The sequence below is a fragment of the Myxine glutinosa genome, chromosome 12 (assembly GCF_964187855.1).
Source record: "Myxine glutinosa chromosome 12, kmMyxGlut1.1, whole genome shotgun sequence".
NCBI classification, from domain to species: Eukaryota; Metazoa; Chordata; class Myxini; order Myxiniformes; family Myxinidae; genus Myxine; species Myxine glutinosa.
In genome coordinates, this window is record NC_136272.1 from 4,431,506 (window position 1) to 4,451,505 (window position 20,000).

The 20,000-nt window shown below is 45.7% G+C and overlaps 1 protein-coding gene across 1 annotated transcript in view; it reads left to right on the forward strand.

Annotated features, from left to right (window-relative positions):
- The window catches only part of LOC137437288 (gamma-aminobutyric acid type B receptor subunit 2-like), a 915,845-nt gene that overhangs the window by 876,901 nt on the left and 18,944 nt on the right, over nt 1-20,000 (forward strand). The window contains exons 16-17 of the mRNA XM_078766430.1: nt 7,442-7,624; nt 8,946-9,084. Coding sequence (XP_078622556.1) covers nt 7,442-7,624; nt 8,946-9,084 — 322 coding nt within the window. The remainder of the gene's footprint in view (nt 1-7,441; nt 7,625-8,945; nt 9,085-20,000) is intronic.

Genomic DNA, 20,000 nt, shown 5'->3' on the forward strand with positions numbered 1-20,000 from the left:
CACAAAGTTGTGAGAAACTAAAGAAGAAGAAACCTCGTTTGGCTTCTCAGATAAAATAAAGAATTCTGTCTCTGCAATTTCAGGTTAATTTTCTTTTACAAATCGCTTTTTCTGCAATCAGTGCATGGATTGACATGTGTGGATGTGTGGTGGGGGGGATGTGTGTGTGTGTGTGTGTGTGTGTGTGTGGGGGTGGGGGGGTGGGGGAGGGATGTGTGTATGTGGGGGGGGGGGGGGGTGGGTTTGGGGTGTGCATGTGTGTGTGTGTGTGTGTGTGTTAGGGGTGGGGGGTGGGGGGATGTGTGTGTTTGTGTGGGTGTGTGTGTGTGGTGGGGGGGGGGGAGGTGTGTGTGTGTGTGGGGGGGGGGGGGTCTGGGATGTGTGTATGTGTGTGTGTGTTTGTGTGTGTATGCATGTGGGGATGTGTTTGTGTGTGTGTGGATGTGCGTGTGGGTGTGTGGGGGGGGGGGGGGGGGAGGATATGTGTGTATTGGGGGGGGGGGGGGTATGTGTGTGTGTGGAGGTGGGAGGGGGGGGGTTGTGGTGTGTGTGTGGAGGAGGGAGGGTTGGATATATGTGTGTGTGTTTGTGGAGGGGTGTGTGTGTGTATGTGTGGAGGGGTGTGTGTGTGGGGGGGAGGGGTTTTGGGGTGTTTGTGTGTGTGTGTGTGTTAGGGGTGGGGGGGATGTGTGTGTGTTGGGGGTGGGGCGGATGTGTGCGTGTGTTTGTGTGTGTGTTAGGGGTGGAGGATGTGTGTGTGTGTGTGTGTGTGTGTGTGTGTGTGTGTGTGTGTGTGTGTGTGTGTGTGTGTGTGTGTGTGTGTGTTGGGGGTGGGGGTGGGGGGATGTGTCTTGGGGGGAGGGGGATATGTATTTGGCTGGATATGTGTGTGCCTGTGGGGGGAGGGGTGTGGGGGTGTTTGTGTGTGGATATGTGTGTGTGTGTGTGTTGGGGGTGGGGTGTGTGTGGGTGTATGTGGGTGGGGGGTAGGGGGAATGTGTGTGTGTGTGCGGGGATGTGTGTGTGTGTTGGGGGTGGGGTGTGTGTGTGTGTGTGTGGGGGGGTGTGTGTGTTGGGATGTGTCTTGGGGGTGGGGGGGGGGGGGGGGGAAGGGATGCGCGTTTGTGTGGATATGTGTGTGTGTGTGAGGGGAGGGGTGTGGGGTGTTTGTGTGTGGGTGTGTCTGTGTGTGGATATATGAGTGTGTGTGTGTGTGTTGGGGGTGGGGTGTGTTTGTGTTTGTGTGTGTGTGTGTGTGTGTGTGTGTGTGTGTGTAGTGGGGGAATGTGTGTGTGTGTGTGGGGGGGGGGGGGGGAGGGATGTGTGTGTGTGTGTGTGTGTGGAGGGGGCGTTGGTGTGTGTGTGTGTGTGGGTTGAGCGGTGTGCGTGTGGGGGGAGGGGTGTGGTGTGTGGAGGGGGGGGGGGGGTAGGGGGGATGTGTGTGTGTGTGTGTGTGTGTGTGTGTGTGTGTGTGTGTGTGTGTGTGTGTGTGTGTGTGTGTCGGGGTTGTATCCAAGGGGGTTGTGTCAAAGCATGTCCAATGAAAGTGGGGTTGTATCAAAAGTGGGGTTGTATCAAAAGTGGGGTTGTATCAAAAGTGGGGTTGTATCAAAAGTGGGTGTGAGTAAACCGGTCATCACTGCCAGCAGTTTTAAAGTGGCAGTTCTACTTTGTATTGTTTTATTCACAGTTTTTACCACAACATCTTGATGGAGAAGAGTGACAGTAAATGGTGAAACTTACTACGACTCTGTCTTAATTAGATACGGTTTAGCTTGGTGTTTAGTCGGTTCCAACACTGCACGATAACATTATACTACCCCTCTGAAACGATGTGCGGTGAGGCGCGCGGAGCGCGCCGAGTCACACTGGTTATAATAAGATTGGTTACAATGACATACTGAACAGTCCAAGACAAAAGACAATGTAATGTTTTCATAATGAACTTAATCAACCAATGACCAAAATATGGCAAGTCATGCGATCAAAAATGCAATGTAATTAAATATGCGATAAAGTTTTTTTTTTTTTAGATTGAGACTCGCGAAAGAGCTAACATTAATCACACAAACAAATCAAACAGACACATAAAACATATAATAAGGGGAGCGGTAGACCAGATGGGGAGAGAGGGGGAAGCAAACAAACACAACATTTGAGAGCAGGGACATAGGGCGATCTGTGGGAGGGAGAGGGCTTGGGGGAAGTAGGCATGGGAAGGGGGAGGGGGAGAAATATAAAACACAAGGACACTGCAAGTAGTTTGTGGGCTGAGTAGGGTTTACATGCACCCCCCCCCCCCCCCACAACTTAACTTCCCGGGTATGTCCATGTACCCCCCACCCTAGGGGTTAGGAAAAACCATGTTAACAGAAAAAAAACTCATTCGCAAGGTACCTCCCACGCATATTTTGATGTTACCCCCCCCCTGTCAGTGATTTCCGAAAATTATGGGTAGGCGAAATTCAAATGGCCATAACTTTTTACCTATTGTACACCGCTCCTTTCCTATGCCATCTTCAGGCATTGCAAATCGTCATTGCCGGTTACCAAAGGGGGCTCGGCAGTGACGCACGCTGAAAGAGAGTACTCAGTTTTCACTCTGGTTTCTTTCTTGTTGTACACCGCTCCTTTCCTATGCCATCTCCAGGCATTGCAAATCGTCATTGCCGGGCACCAAAGGGGACTCGGCAGTGACGCACGCTGAAAGAGAGTACTCAGTTTTCACTCTGGTTTCTTTCTTGTTGTACACCGCTCCTTTCCTATGCCATCTCCAGGCATTGCAAATCGTCATTGCCGGGCACCAAAGGGGGCTCGGCAGTGACGCACGCTGAAAGAGAGTACTCAGTTTTCACTCTGGTTTCTTTCTTGTTTGTTGTACACCGCTCCTTTCCTATGCCACCTCCAGGCATTGCAAATCGTCATTGCCGGGCACCGAAGGGGGCTCGGCAGTGACGCACGCTGAAAGAGAGTACTCAGTTTTCACTCTGGTTTCTTGTTTGTTTTCTTGGTTGTCCGGACGATATCTCAGCCATCCTTTGAGCTAGGAAGCTGAAATTTCGGCACAGTAGTGAGCAAGTCCTTTGTCAAATACGGTATTTTTTGTTTTTTGAATAATCAATTAATTGAGGAGTTATTTAATTATTAGCGTTTAATTAAGTACTTATTTAATTAATTAAATTTCATTTCTCTTCTGACCATTATTAACTCAGGCACCTTTTGAGTTAGGAAGCTGATATTTGGACATGCCAATGACCAGGTGATTTGGCTGCAAAGGATATTTTTGATTTATTAATTAATCAATTAATCGATTAATTATTTAATTATTCGATTAATGACAAAAAAATTTTTTTTTTTAAGTTACAGATTCTGATGAAATAGTGGTAGTTTATGTGTTCTCTGACCAAATTGATTAATAATTTCATTTTTTTATGATTATTATTTATTTATTTTCATTATTAATCATTTATTTATTTTCTTTCTCATTTGGCCAATATCTCAGGCACCTTTTGAGCTGGGAAGCTAATATTTGGACATGAGTGACCAAGTGATGTGGCTATCAAGGATATTTTTGATTTATTGATTAATCATTTCATCTATTAAGTATTTATTGATTAATCGATTAATTATTTATTGAGTAATCAATTAATTATTTAATTTTTTATAAATGACTTATTTAATTAAATTTCTAAAAGATACATCTTCGGATGAAGCACTACTGGTTTAGTTATGCGATTAGCCAATTGATTATGAAAATATTTTGTGATAATCTTTTATTGATTTTAATTATACAATTAATCAATCAATTAGTGTACACCTCTCCCTCCCAATGCAGCCTCAATGAGCTGCACTGCGGTATTGCCGGGCGCCGGAGGCGCCCCGGCAATGCCGCGCTGCAGCATATTTAATTATTTGGCATGGGGCGGTGTACTTTGAATGTATGTGTACTTGTTTTCTTTCTTGTTTGTTTGTCCGGGCGATATCTCAGCCATCCTTTGAGCTAGGAAGCTGAAATTTCGGCACAATAGTGAGCAAGTCGTTTGTCAAAAACGGTATTTTTTTGTTTTTTGATTAATCATTTAATTGATTAGTTACTTAATTATTATCGATTAATTGAGTACTTATTCTCGTCTGGGCATTACGTCAGACACCTTTAGAATTAGGAAGCTGATATTTGGACAGGACAATGACCAAGTGATTTGGCTGTAAAGGATATTTTTGATTTATATATCAATCAAATTATTGTACACCTCTCCCTGCCAATACCGTCTCTGTGAGCTGCACGGCGGTATCACCCATCGCCGAGGGCGCACCGGCATTGCTGCGCTGGAGGATGTTATTTATTTATTTGGCAAGGCATGGGGTGTACTTTGAATGTATCTGTACTTGTTTATCTATTTATTTTATGGACACGTTTACGATTTTATGCAAATGTTCATCGAGATTTTAATTTCACAGTGTAAAGTTATATAAATTACAATTTTCAAATAGTACATATCGATTGAGGGTTTGCTTTTTTTTTACATGTGTTTACGTTTTTTATCCTAAATTTTCATTTACGGATGCTTTCAGACTGTTCAGTGATTTATTTTCTCGGTGTACCGGCTTCAATGTCCGTCGGCATGCCGAATTCCAGCTTTCTATGACACCCAGAAAGTACTGAACAGTCAGTCAGTCAGTGGTTTGAAAGAGCTTTATATTTTATATATACACACACATATATATATATATACATATACAGTATATGCACCCTACTTATAAAGCTTCTTATAAAATTTGCCACATACACACACCAGGAAGGAAAGACCCATTGACTAATCTTCACCTGTAAGTTTACCTCACACAAATTATCATCTCTCTTGCTCATTTGACTTCAGTGTCATTGTCAGAAGTACAGTCGTACAGGATCATGTACCCCATCCTTTAAAAAATATCCAAATTCCTTTATCCATGATTGCCGCAGCAATAGCCCTTGGCCTCCAGACAAGTGGCTTTGAAACCATTTTTGTGGAAATAGCTGCAGTTACTTCATTCCCTTCACTGACATCAGGTAGCTATTGTTCAGGAGATCTCAGGAGCTATTGTTCAGGAGATCTCAGGAGCTATTCCTCAGGAGATCTCAGGAGCTATTCCTCAGGAGATCTCAGGAGCTATTCCTCAGGAGATCTCAGGAGCTATTCCTCGGGAGATCTCAGGAGCTATTCCTCAGGAGCTATTCCTCAGGAGATCTCAGGAGCTATTCCTCAGGAGATCTCAGGAGCTATTCCTCAGGACATCTCAGGAGCTATTCCTCAGGAGCTATTCCTCAGGAGATCTCAGGAGCTATTCCTCAGGAGATCTCAGGAGCTATTCCTCAGGAGATCTCAGGAGCTATTCCTCAGAAGATCTCAGGAGCTATTCCTCAGGAGATCTCAGGAGCTATTCCTCAGGAGATCTCAGGAGCTATTCCTCAGGAGATCTCAGGAGCTATTCCTCAGAAGATCTCAGGAGCTATTGTTCAGGAGATCTCAGGAGCTATTGTTCAGGAGATCTCAGGAGCTATTGTTCAGGAGATCTCAGGAGCTATTCCTCAGGAGATCTCAGGAGCTATTCCTCAGGAGATCTCAGGAGCTATTCCTCAGGAGATCTCAGGAGCTATTGTTCAGGAGATCTCAGGAGCTATTGTTCAGGAGATCTCAGGAGCTATTGTTCAGGAGATCTCAGGAGCTATTGTTCAGGAGATCTCAGGAGCTATTGTTCAGGAGATCTCAGGAGCTATTGTTCAGGAGATCTCAGGAGCTATTGTTCAGGAGATCTCAGGAGATCTCAGGAGCTATTGTTCAGGAGATCTCAGGAGCTATTGTTCCGGAGATCTCAGAAGCTATTGTTCCAGAGATCTCAGGAGCTATTCCTCAGGAGATCTCAGGAGCTATTCCTCAAGAGATCTCAGGAGCTATTCCTCAGGAGATCTCAGAAGCTATTCCTCAGGAGATCTCAGGAGCTATTCTTCAGGAGATCTCAGGAGGTATTGTTCCAGAGATCTCAGGAGCTATTCCTCAGGAGATCTCAGGAGCTATTCCTCAAGAGATCTCAGGAGCTATTCCTCAGGAGATCTCAGAAGCTATTCCTCAGGAGATCTCAGGAGCTATTGTTCAGGAGATCTCAGGAGCTATTGTTCCGGAGATCTCAGAAGCTATTGTTCCAGAGATCTCAGGAGCTATTCCTCAGGAGATCTCAGGAGCTATTCCTCAAGAGATCTCAGGAGCTATTCCTCAGGAGATCTCAGAAGCTATTCCTCAGGAGATCTCAGGAGCAATTCTTCAGGAGATCTCAGGAGCTATTCCTCAGGAGCTATTCCTCAGGAGATCACAGGACCTATCCTCAGGAGATCTCAGGAGCTATTCCTCAGGAGCTATTCCTCAGGAGATCACAGGACCTATCCTCAGGAGATCTCAGGAGCTATTCCTCAGGAGCTATTCCTCAGGAGATCACAGGACCTATCCTCAGGAGATCTCAGGAGCTATTCCTCAGGAGCTATTCCTCAGGAGATCACAGGACCTATCCTCAGGAGATCTCAGGAGCTATTCCTCAGGAGCTATTCCTCAGGAGATCACAGGACCTATCCTCAGGAGATCTCAGGAGCTATTCCTCAGGAGATCTCAGGTGCTATTGTTCAGGAGATCTCAGGAGCTATTGTTCAGGAGATCTCAGGAGCTATTGTTCAGGAGATCTCAGGAGCTATTGTTCAGGAGATCTCAGGAGCTATTGTTCAGGAGATCTCAGGAGCTATTGTTCAGGAGATCTCAGGAGCTATTGTTCAGGAGATCTCAGGAGCTATTCCTCAGGAGACCTCAGGAGCTATTCCTCAAGAGATCTCAGGAGCTATTCCTCAGGAGATCTCAGGAGCTATTCCTCAGGAGATCTCAGGAGCTATTCCTCAGGAGATCTCAGGAGCTATTCCTCAGGAGATCTCAGGAGCTATTGTTCAGGAGATCTCAGGAGCTATTTTTCAGGAGATCTCAGGAGCTATTCTTCAGGAGATCTCAGGAGCCATTGTTCAGGAGATCTCAGGAGCCATTGTTCAGGAGATCTCAGGAGCTATTGTTCAGGAGATCTCAGGAGCTATTGTTCAGGAGATCTCAGGAGCTATTGTTCAGGAGATCTCAGGAGCTATTGTTCAGGAGATCTCAGGAGCTATTGTTCAGGATATCTCAGGAGCTATTCTTCAGGATATCTCAGGAGATCTCAGGATCTGTTGTTCAGGAGATCTCAGTAGCTATTGTTCAGGAGATCTCAGGAGCTATTCTTCATTCATAGGCTCAAGTAGTCAATGCGGATTTAGAGTGAATAGTTCACACAAAGACATGCACTGAAATACATCCACAAATGACACATACTCCCTCCCCATTCCCTTTTTTCTCATTTTCCTTTTCGTCATCCACCCACACCTCGTGTTCCACAGTTTATTGCCATGCACAAGAACCCTGAGGCTGCCATTCAGAACCGCCGCCTACGCTTCGCACCGAGCAGGCGTCGTGAGGACCAACGAAACCTGCTGTCATGTGGCACGGGGGCATCGGGGGGGACAGGCCGCGGGGACGGCCTACAGGCTGAGAACAAGCGACTTCGCAAGAAGATCACAGAGGTTCTTGCTGAGAGTCCATTGGGATTTGTGGAGGGAGTAATTACCATCGTGGATGTGGAGCAGAAGTGAAGAGCAAAGGGATGTGTGGGTAGAATTGTGGGACAATGGACGTGTGGGTGGTCAAGCAATTACGGTTTTGTAGTTTGCTGGGAATTTGCACCTTCAAACATCCCTGATTGGCGGTGGTGTGTTTGTGTGTATGTGTGCATCGTTTATGTGTGTGTGTGTGTGTGTGTGTGTGTGTGTGTGTATGTGTGTGTGCATGTATGTATGTGTGTGTGTGTATGTGTGTGTATGTATATATCTGTGTGTATGTATGTGTGTGCGTGTGTGTGCATGTATGTATGTGTGTTTATGTGTGTGTGTGTGTGTGTGTATGTGTATATGCGTGTGCGTGTATGTATATATGTGTGTGTGTATGTATGTGTGTGTGTTTGTGTGTGTGTAAGTATGTACGTGTGTGTGTGTGTGTGTGCATGTATGTACGTGTGTGTGTGTGTGTGTGTGTGTGTGTGTGTGTGTTTGTTTGTGTATTGTATGTGTGTGTGTGTGTGTGTGTCTGTGTGTGTGTATATATGTGTGTGTGTGTTTGTGTGTGTGTGTGTATGTTTGGGTGTGTGTGTTTGTGTATGTGTATGTGTGTGTGTGTATGTTGTGTGTGTGTATGTTTGTGTGTGTGTTTGTGTGTATCGTGTGTGTGTGTGTATGTTTGTGTATGTGTGTATGTATATATGTGTGTGTATGTGTGTGTGTTTGTGTGTGTGTGTGTGTGTATGTGTATGTGTGTGTATGTATATATGTGTGTGTATGTGTGTTTTGTACCCTCCCACATCCACGCTAGGGTGCAAGTCAGATTGTTTCATTGTTCCGTCCATCTCTAACATCATTTCCTCATTTTAATACACCATCATTTCACCCACCATTGGCCACTGCATGAAGTGTGAAAGGAAATCTCACCAGTTGGAAAATTCGCTGGATGGAAATAGAAGTGCAGTATTAATGAAATGGGGAACAGCGGCTCCCAATAGGGATTTCAGTACAGCACCGGACATCATTGCATTTGACGCCAAATAACAATAATTGCATAAACGCCACTGTCTCCTCATTATATTGTGCTGTTTTTGCAAAACAAACACAAATCCACGGTAGTTTTTGAAAGGTTACCTGCTCTGTACAATCGGACACAAGATAACTGATCATCGGTTGCTCCCACTTTGCATACTCCCTTTCTTTCAGCAGCACAAATGGCTGCCCCCGAGATTGTGTTTTTGCGACTATTTTCACAAAATGGTGACGTTATTTGTTTCGCTCCGATTCCCAGCTTGATATGCAGGTGGAAGAGCTGACAATGCATCTGTACGATTCCTTGGATGGAAACCCCTTCCTGCCCGATGGAGATGACAGAGTGTTCGCCAGCTACGGCTCCCCAGACGTCGTCATCGATGGCACGGGTTCTGGCCGTGGGTGATACTTTGGCCTACCTTAACTCGCCATCACTCAAAAACATTACCTGAGCACCATATTTTGCCAATGTACCACACATTTCTGTACTTCGTACCACACTCTTCGTACTCTACTACTTCATACTTCCTACCACACTTCGTACCACACTCGTACACACTTCGTACCACACAATGTACCACACATTTCTCTACTTCGTACCACACTCTTCGTACCACACTTCGTACCACACTCTACTTCACACTCTTCCACTTTTTTGAAATACCAACTTCTGTCCTGGAAGTCCTTGGTGTCCTTGTGTTTTATACTTCTCCCACCCCCCCCCCCCCCACGCCACCTCCCCCCAAGCCCTCTCCCTCCCACACATCTCCCTGCTCTCAAATGTTATGTTTGTGTGCTTCCCCTTCTCTCCCCATCTTATCTTCCGCTCCCTCTTTTTATATATTTTGTTTGTCTGGTTGATTTGTTTGTGAAGTAAATGTTAGCTCTTTCACGAGCCTCGATTCAGTAAACAAAAAAAAACAAACAAAAAAATTCACCTTGACTCTAAACCACTTCACCCATTCACATATATACTTGGGTGTAAACCACAATTCTTTATCATCCTTACACTTGTTTTCATATTTTGCAGCACAAATAATTAAGAAAAATCACATTATCAAAATATTTATAATTATTTATCATTGGTTATTTGTTATTACAATATATTCCTAGTAAGAAGATTCATTATTCTGAATACTCGATAAGTTTAATTTCTATAAGACCAGTGGCATTTAGCAATCCTGTAAAGGTGTGCTTATTTATACAGGATGGTTTGTCCAAGGTTTCTCGTACTGTGGACTTTGTGAATGTATCTTAGTTTGTCAAACTTCGGATGAGTTAATCCATGTGGATTTATGGATTGAAAGTCTGGAGTGAATCTGTGTGAACATGGCACAGGCCTTTGGTCAGTGTGATTCACCATCTGAGATCATGACTCACCTTCCGAAATTATAACTCACTTTCTGAGATTATAACTCACATTCTGAGGTTACAACTCACATTTCGAGGTTATAACCCACCTTCAGAGATTATAACTCACATTCTGGTGTTATAACTCACATTGCGAGGTTATAACTCACCTTCCGAGGTTATAACTCACATTCCGAAGTTATAACTCACATTTCGAGGTTATAACCCACCTTCCGAGGTTATAACTCACATTCCGAGGTTATAACTCACTTTCCCAGGTTATAACTCACATTCCGAGGTTATAACCCACCTTCCAAGGTTAAAACTCATATTCTGAGGTTATAACTCACATTCTGTGGTTATTACTCACCTTCCGAGGTTGTGACTCACGCTTTGAGGTTGTGACTCACCTTTTAAGGTTGTGGCCCACCTTTTGAGGTTGGGACTCACGTTCCGAAGTTGTGATTCACGTTTTGAGGTTGTGACTCACCTTTTGAGGCTGTGACTCACCTTTTGAGGTTGTGACTCACTTTCCGAGATTGTGACTCACATTCTGAGGTTAAAACTCACATTTCGAGGTTATTCGCCTTCCTGTTCAGGCTGGAGTTCCCCAAGGCAGTGTTCTGGGCCCTGTGCTTTTTCTGGTCTTCATCAATGATCTCTCCGACTCTCTGGAAAATCCTCTCTATCTCTTTGCTGATGACTCCACTCTCTGCTGCTCCATTCCTCATCCCTGAGATAAGCAGTCTGCAGCCGCCTCGCTCTCTGCAGACAACAATAACACAACAACATGCATTTTAAGGCTATTTTCCCTGCTGGAGCGGGGGTTAGCCTTGCGGTCCCCATGACAATCTTCTCCATTTGCCCTATTTTCTGCATCTCTCCTTGTTAACCCCCTTGCCCGCATTTCTTCTTCCACCATCTTTGGCCAAGTCTTTCTCGGTCTTCCCCGTCCTCTACTTCCTTCTACATTCATTTCAATCACTCTTTTCAACCAGTCACTTTCATCCTTCCTCAACACGTGACCAAACCATCTCAACCTGTTCCTCTTCACAGCATCAATCACAGGCTCTATTCCCATCATCTTTCGCAATTCATCATTTGTCTTCCTCTCTCTCAACGATACTCCGCACATCCACCGAACCATTCGCATTTCCACCTTTTCCAGCCTTCGTTGCTGCTCTACATTCATGACCCATGTCTCGCTCCCATAAATCAAAACACTTCTCACACATGCAGCATACACCTTTCCCTTCAGCTTCAACGACACCCCCCTCCTCAACAGCACGCCACTCAGTTCCCGAAACTTCTTCCATGCACATCTCACTCTAGCAACCTTTGCCGAGTCTGATCCACCTTCTCCATTCAGCATGTCTCCGAGGTAGCAAAATGTTTTCACACCTTCCAGTTTCACGCCATCTCCAAGATCCAACTCAACATTTCCTCCATCTGCAGCTCCCTCTGTGCACACCTTACATTTGAATGCAGCTGCCACACTGGTTAATGACCCTCTCAGACCACTACATTTTTTATGAACCCACTCAGCGCACATTGTACATTGAATGGAGTTCACTCCGACACCCTTCCTGCACACAGCACATGGCCACCTCACCACATGCTTTACCACTTGCCATCACCTTCGTCTTTCCTCTATTCACCTTCAGACCTTTTGTCTCCATACATTCCTTCCACTTGTTCATCTTTTCCTTCAGTGCATCCATACTTTCCGCAATCAACACCAGATCATCTGCATACAACAACTCCCACGGTAAACCCTCCTTTACGTTCTGAGCCAGCACCTCCATCACAGCTACAAATAGTAGTGGACTTAGTACCGACCCCTGATGCACTCCCACCTTCACCTCAAACTCACCACAACTTCTTCCTCTTCTCCATGTACTTCTCCTGCAACTGCCTCACAATAAAGAGCGCGTCTGTCGTTCCTCTTCCTGGCATAAATCCAAACTGCATTTCGTCGATCTACCCCTTCTTCCTTATCCTCCTCTCCAACACCCTTTCCAATACCTTCATTCCATGCTCCAATAACTTTATCGCTCGGTACGAGCCACACTCCAGAGGGTCACCTTTCCGCTTGTATAGAGGGACGAGGGTACTCAGTTCCCAATCCAGTGGAATGCGGCCTTCTTTCACACCAGATTACAGATCTCTGTCATTCTCTTCACACCCCAACTTCCTGCTGCCTTCAACATATCTCCCACCACTCCCGTCGGCCCTCCCGCTTTTCTACTCTTCATTGCTTTTATCGCTTCCTCAACTTCCTTCTCAGTTATCTTCTCTGCCGGTCCTAAAACTGGGTTACTCTCTATGTTGCCATCCCATTCATTCTCTGTATTCAACAGCATTTCCATATATTTTTTCCATCTTCCTTTAATTCCATCTGGGTCCACAACGATTTGTCCCACTTCATCCTTCAAGCAACTCACCCCCATCACATCACACCTCTCTTTCGCCATCTGCTTTGCAATCCTGAATACCGCTCTATGACCCTCTTCCATATCCAAGCGTTCTCCGAACATTTTCCTACATGCCTCCTGCACCTTTGCTACCTCTTTCTTTGGAGCCTTCTTTAGCTGCCTTATAACTTTCATGCTCTGCTTTTTCTGCGCCCGTACCCTTCGCCGTCTGCCACTCCTTGAACTTCTTCCTCTTCTCGTCAATCCTCTTTCCAACTTCATCATCCCACCACCATGTTTCCGAGTGCCTCGGTGGTCCTTTTGTCCATCCACATACCTCACCAACGACTCCCAACAGACTATCTTTCATTGACATCCAACCATGTTCAAGCTCAACCACATCATCCTCTACCCTACTCAGCCTCTCTTTTAATGCCTCCCTTACTGTCACCTCTTTCAACCTCCACACCTTCATTCTCGGTTGGTACTTCACCCGCCGAGCTCTCCTCACACCTTTCACCCTTATGTCGCAGACAACCAAGTGGTGCTGTGAAACAGCCTCCCCCCCCGGGATCACCTTTGTGTCCCGGAGGTGCCCCCTATCTCGCCTATGCACCATCAGGTAGTCAACGGTTGTCGTCGATCCACCTGACGTGTATATAACAAGCTTATTATCCCCTTTCTGGAACTGAGTATTACAAATCAACAAATCAGCTCCATCAGCAAACTCCAAAATCCTTTCACCTTCTCCATTTCTCACACCATATCCGTAACCCCCATGAACTCCCTCAAAACCGTCCATACTCCTTCCCACATGTCCATTTAGGTCTCCTCCTACCACAACAACTTCCTCATCTTTCACCTTTTCCATCAGCTTCTCTATCGCACACCAGAACTTGTCCTTCTCTTCATCGCTCCGACCAACCTGCGGAGCATATCCCGAGATGACGTTCACCAAGAGCTTTCCAATCATAATTTTCACCATCATCAACCTATCACTCACTCTAGTCACACTCACCACACTGTCTACAAACTCCTCAGAAAACAGGTCACCAACACCATTCACGCCCTCCGGGCACCCTTGCCACACAAATTTGTATTTCTGTCCTGCCTACTTTTCACCATTCTCACACCACTTCCCTTCCATCTCGTCTCTTGCACACAACATATGTCCACTCTTCTTCTGACAATACTTCCACCACTTCTCCTGATCTCCCTGTCATTGTCCCTACATTCCATGTCTCAAACCTCAGAAACCGATCTCCACTTCGGGCTGTTCCCTGCCCATATGTAGTTGTAATTGTCATGGTTCTCTTTTTGAGGCAACTTTTTTATGGCCGGATGCCCTTCCTGACGCCAACCCTCTTTGTCGCCTCTTACGACATGCGGGGATACGGTGTACCTATTCTAACCAGGGTACACACCAGGATAAAGCTTTGAATAAAACCAAAAAACCAAACGGGTTTAATCACAAACAAATAAACGGAGAATGAAATCAATAATAACTATATACAACTAGAACGGGCACTCGGTAGAGCGCATACCTTCGCCGCAGCTACTGTTCTGTACTTGGCATGGGAGTGTAGGGAACAGAACAGTGAACAGTTTGGTGCTGATTTCATGCAAATCGGATAAGAATTGACCGAGTTATGACAAAAAACGCACATTTTGCAAGGTCGTGACCCCCCTGACCTTTGACCCCCAACCGCTAACAAGGGTAATGTCTTCACTGGGTCATGTCGTATATCACAAGATCGGGCATTGAATTCTGAACATTTTGGCATTAGTTGCATGCCAATTGGATAAAAATTGACCACGCTATGGTAAAAATACGATTTTGACCTTTTCGTGACCTTGACCTTGACCTTTGACCCGATTGCTCCCAAAATCTAATCAAATGTGTCCCGTATAATAACCAATCATCCCACCAAATTTCATGCAATTCGGTTGAATACTTTTTGAGTTATGCGAATAACATACACACACACACACACACACAGACATACAAATAAATACACAGCGATCAAAACATAACCTTCCGCTTTTGCGAAGGTAATAAAGTAAAATAATCCGATAAAAACTTAGGCGTCAAGTCACAAGCACAGACGGGGTGAGGGACACAAAATGGCGACTTTTCTCTGCTCTTTCAGATGACACAAGCTTCCCAAGAGAAACCAGCACCCAAAGCATTTTGAACAAAACCGCAATGCTGGTGTCCATGTTGCATTCAGTGCCGTAATAGAGCTTGCTTTGATAGAGCTGATATTTTTGGTGACGCATTTTTGTGAGCTGACGGAACCAGGAGCCCTATGCCCCCGTCCATCTCGGCCCTTCGGGTTGAAGGCACGGCCGCATTTTCTTTTCCTTGGCACGTCGGTGTTGGTGAATGAGATCGTAGGAGGATGAGCACGGCCGGAGCGACCGAGCGGGTGCGGCCCGTTCACCTCGCGCACGGAGCCAGGAGTGAGCGGACTGTGCAGCGAGGCCTAGGTCCCGCCCACGGGCAGTGCAGTCTGCGGTTTCCTGTGCGCACGGAGCCAGGAGTGAGCGGACTGTGCAGCGAGGCCTAGGTCCCGCCCACGGGCAGTGCAGCCTGCGGTTTCCTGTGCGCACGGAGCCAGGAGTGAGCGGACCGTGCAGCAAGGCCTAGGTCCCGCCCACATGCAGTGCAGCCCGCGGTTTCCTGCGCGCACAGAGCCAGCCTGCAGGAGCTCTCTGCAGACCTGGACAAAATCACAAACTGGTCAAACAAGTGGAACATGTCTTTCAATTCTGACAAATCTCACACTCTCGCTATGTCTTTCCGAAAGGACCGTCTGGACAACCCTCCCATCTACTCTCTGAACAATCCTCTCCAAGAAGTTCTGTCACACTCAAGCGTTTCGGTCTCACTATCTCACCTACCATGATTGTGACTCACATTTCGAGGTGTGACTCACCTTCCGAGGTTGTGACTCACCTTCTGAGGTTGTGACTTACTTTCCGAGATTGTGTCTCACCTTCTGAGGCTGCGACTCACCTTCCGAGGTTGTGACTCACCTTCCAAGGTGGTGACACATTCTGAGGTTGTGACTCAACTTCCGAGGTTATGACTCACCTTCTGAGATCTAGGGTCACCCTCCAAGTTTGTGATTCACCTTCCGAGGGTCAAATTCCAAATTCCTGCCCTGATTGACTGATAGAATGGCAATGGAATACCACCCGGCATCACCCGTGCCAAGAAACTGCTTCGGGAGCACCAACACGCTGTAAAGAGTGTTATATAAAAATGTTATCCATTACTACCTCTTCTTCTTCTTCTTCTTCATCATCATCATCATGATCATTGATAGACGACGGCAGAGCAGACTTTCCTGTTGATCTCCTGATCTTCTATGCAGGCCTGAACACGTGTTTATGCTACCTATACTTGTCATGAGGGTGCAATTCGAGAGTTATTGCAATGTTCATCTCTTTCCTTCCCAATGTTTGTCCAATCCCCTCTTTAAGACAATATCACGTATCTCATTTACATAAGTATATAACCCCCTGAGTCAATATTTCTTAGAAGGGCCTTTGACAGTAATTACAGCTTCAAGTCTTCATGGATATGTCTGCGTCACCTTTGCACTTCTGGATTTGGGGAGTTTCTCCCATTCTTCCTTGCAGATTTGCTCAAGCTCTTTCAAGTTGGATGGGGAGTGTCGATGGACAGCAATCATCAAGTCTTTCCACATATTCTCAATGGGATTCAAATCTGCGGTTTCGCTGGGCCACTCAAGGACTTTCATGTTCTTATTATGAGGCCATTCCAGTGTTGCTTTGTCTGTATGCTCGGGGTCATTGTCCTGTTGGAACATAAATCTTCACCGTAGTCTAAGGTCTTTTGCACTTTGAATCAGGTTCTCCTCAAGGATTTGTCTGTATTTGGCTCCATTCATTGTTCCCTCTATCCTTACAAGTCTCCCAATCCCTGCTGCTGAAAAGCATCCCCATAGCATGATGCTGCAACCACCATGCTTCACAGTAGTGATGGTGTTAGAAGGGTTATAAGCTGTGCTCGGCTTCCGTAAGACATAGCGCTTTTCATTCAGGCCAGAGAGTTTAATTTTCGTCTCATCAGACCACAGAATCTTTTTCCTCATGCTCTCAGTCTTTCACGTGTCTTTTTACAAACTCCAGACATGCTCTCATGTGCCTTTTTCTCAGGAGTGGCTTCTGTCTGTCCAATATCCCATGAAGCCTAGATTTGTGAAGAGCTGCAGAGACTGTTCTCCTTCCGGCAGGTTTTTCCATCTCAGATAAGGAACTCTGTATTTCTGCCAGAGTGGTCATTGGGTTATTGGTCACCTCCCTCACCAGGGTCTTTCTTGCCCGGTTGCTCTTTTTGGTCGGACGGCCAGCCCTAGGAAGAGTCTGGGCAGTTTCACATTCTTTCCATTTACTAATGATGGAGCTCACTGTGCTCTTGGGAACTTTCAACACTCTAGAAATTGTTTTATGTCCTTCTCCAGATCTATACCTCCTCACAATTATATCTCAGAGTTCTATGGAGTTTCTGCTCTGACATGCACTGTCAACTGTGGGAACTTATCTAGAAAGGTGTTTTTCTTTCTAAATGATGTCCAATCAATTGACTTGGCCACAGGTGGACTCCAATGAAGTTTTAGAGACATCTCCAGGATGAACAAAGAAAATTGGATGCACCTGAGCGCCCATTTTGGAGTGTCATAGCAAAGGGGTTGAATACTTATTGACTCGAGACATTTAAACTTTTCATTTTTAATTGATTTGTAAAAAATTCTAATAAACTGACATTATGGGGTATTATGTGTAGATCAGTGACAAAAAAGTCTCAATTTAAACCATTTTAAATTCAGGCTGCATCACAATAAAATGTGACATGGGGTGTGAATACTTTCTGAAGGTACTGGAGGTCTTGGATGAATCTCTCTTCAAACTCTACTTAGTTGTCTTGTGCAGGTGCCTTCTCCATCTAGCATACGTACCACATGAAGTCACCATGACTACCAGACTGTAGTACATGTCTTTTCCACATTTACTTCTTTCCCTGAGATTAAGCCAATGGCGCACGTGTAAAGAAAATGTTTTTTCGTCTGTCTTTCCCTTTATATTGTGTTGGAATAAGTTCCTCCATACTAGATCAGAGAGAGAGCCTGGTGTTGGCTTAGCGGTTAGGATGCTGGCTTGGGATCCGAGGATCCTGGGTTCGAATCCCTGTCGATCGCTGAATTAACGCCAGGGGGTTGACTCGGCCTGTCATCCTTCCGAGGTCAGCAAATTGAGTACCAGTTCACTGGTAATTCCGTGTGTGTTGCAAGAGGCGACTAACAGGGTTGGCGGCAGGAAGGGCATCCGGCTATAAAACATTGCTTCAAAAAGGGGACCACGGTACCCAAAAAAGGGCCAACCCCCGCTCTGCGGGGAAAAATGGCCTCAAAAGGTGCTTCTTACGAGATCAGAGAGCACTGAGGAAATGATCCCATGCAAAGACAAAGTCTAGACTGGATAGCTGTTCATGCCGATCTATGTCGTCTCACCAACTGATGTATGTTCGGTTGTAGTTAACTTTGTTGAAATCAAACTGGCAATCATTTTTGCTCACATTTCCCTCCTTATCCAAAGGCAGATCGATCAGGAGACAGCAGTGATCATACTCATACCTGGTGCTGCTAGATGCTCAATACCGATGACTATGTCTGCACATCTTGTAATCGTACCAAGGTTGATTCACCTGTTGTTGCTTGACCTTCAAGTCTAATCACATTCTTTACTTTCACTCCAGTGTTTTCTGTACTCTGAGCTATAATGTTTTTATCTGCGCTCTAATCTTCCTTGCCCCACTGTATGTGTCTTCAACCTGAGATGCAGGTACAATGTGTATCGCAATGTTATTTTGTTACCCTCGCCAGAGGAGAGGGCATTGCATTTGAGTCCGTTTGTTACTTGCCGGAAAAAATTTCGGCAAGTATGTTGGTTGGTTGGTTGGTTTGTCTGTCTGCTTGTCTGTCTGTCTGTTTGTGCGCAGCACTAGGTCTACATCGTTGCACATAGCATCACCATACTTTACACACATATTTTCCTTGCCCTGGAATAGACTGTGCCCAATTTTTAACTCTCTAGGCCCAAGGTCAAGCTCAAGGTCACCCAAAACGTGAAATCAGGGGGGTCGAGTTTTCATTTAAAATATATTTCAAACCACTATAACTCTAAAAGTACAAGAGATATGCATACACTTACTGTTACTGACATATAGAAAGTCACATACTACATTTCATTTGGCACCATGACCTTTGACGTTGGGTGACCTTGAAAGGTCAAACTCAAGGTCAAAAATTGTTTTTTTTTACTAATAACTGTCAAACCACACTGTCATAGTGTGGTTTGACAGGTTTTTACTAACCACACTATCAACTGCTCTCCCTCCATCCCCCTCTCATCCTTCATCTGACCTGACCCCTCCTCTCCCCTGTGCTGCACCCGATGCTCCTCCTCTCTCCTCATTAACGGTATGGACCTCAAACATCCGGGGCCTTCACTCAAACCTGATTGACCTCTCCATTCAGGTTGCTTCTGACAATCCAGACTTGATCTGCTTAACATAAACCTTCCTCCTTCAAGATGTCTCTGATTCCTTAATATCTCTTCCTGGTTACTCCCTCCTCCGGTATAATAGACCTGAGCCTCGTCCTGGTGGTGGGGTTGCTATCTTTATCAAAAACTCTCTTCCTCACTCTCCTTGCACTGCCCTCTCTCCACCTCACCCCCAGGAGTACCTCTGGCTACAGCTTCCTCTCCGCTCCCACCTTTTGTTCATATGTGTTCTGTACCGTCCTCCAAACAGTGATGACGCCATTTACATTTCGTTGTCTGACAACATGGACCAACTTCTATCAACTCATCCAAACTCTCTCTTCCTCATATGTGGTGACTACAACTCTCATCATGCCAGCTGGCTGGGTGTGGGTTCCTCTCTCACCAGCCATGGCACCTTAGCAAAGGACTTCTGCGACTCTTTGGGACTGACACAATCTGTCAATTTCCCGACCCGGATCTCAGTCAATGGAGTATCTTCTCTTCTAGACTTGGTTATGACAAACTTCCCTGCAAATGTCTGCTGCTCTTCTTCTGCTCCAATCGGTTCTTCTGATCATGTGCTTCTTAAAGTGGACATCTCTCCGGCCATTCTCAGAGAGCCTCCTCGGCGCCGACGAGTCTGGCATTTCATTCAGGCTGACTGGCACGGTCTGCAAGCAGCCATCAATCATCTGGACTGGTCTCCCATCTCTACTGCCTCTGACGTAAACTCTTTCTGGGAATTCTTCCAAAGCAAACTGCTCTCTCTCATGCACAGATTTATCCCATCTCGTCTTCAGTTGTCTTACCCTTCCTCCCGTCCATGGTACACTGAATCTTGTGGTGAGACAGTTTCCCTGAAACAACTTGCCTTTGCCTCTTGGAAGGCTAATCCAACTGAAGGCAATCTCAGTTCCTTCCACCAAGCTCGGAACAAGTGTCTGTCTATCCTCAGGAGTGCCCTTAAGCACTAT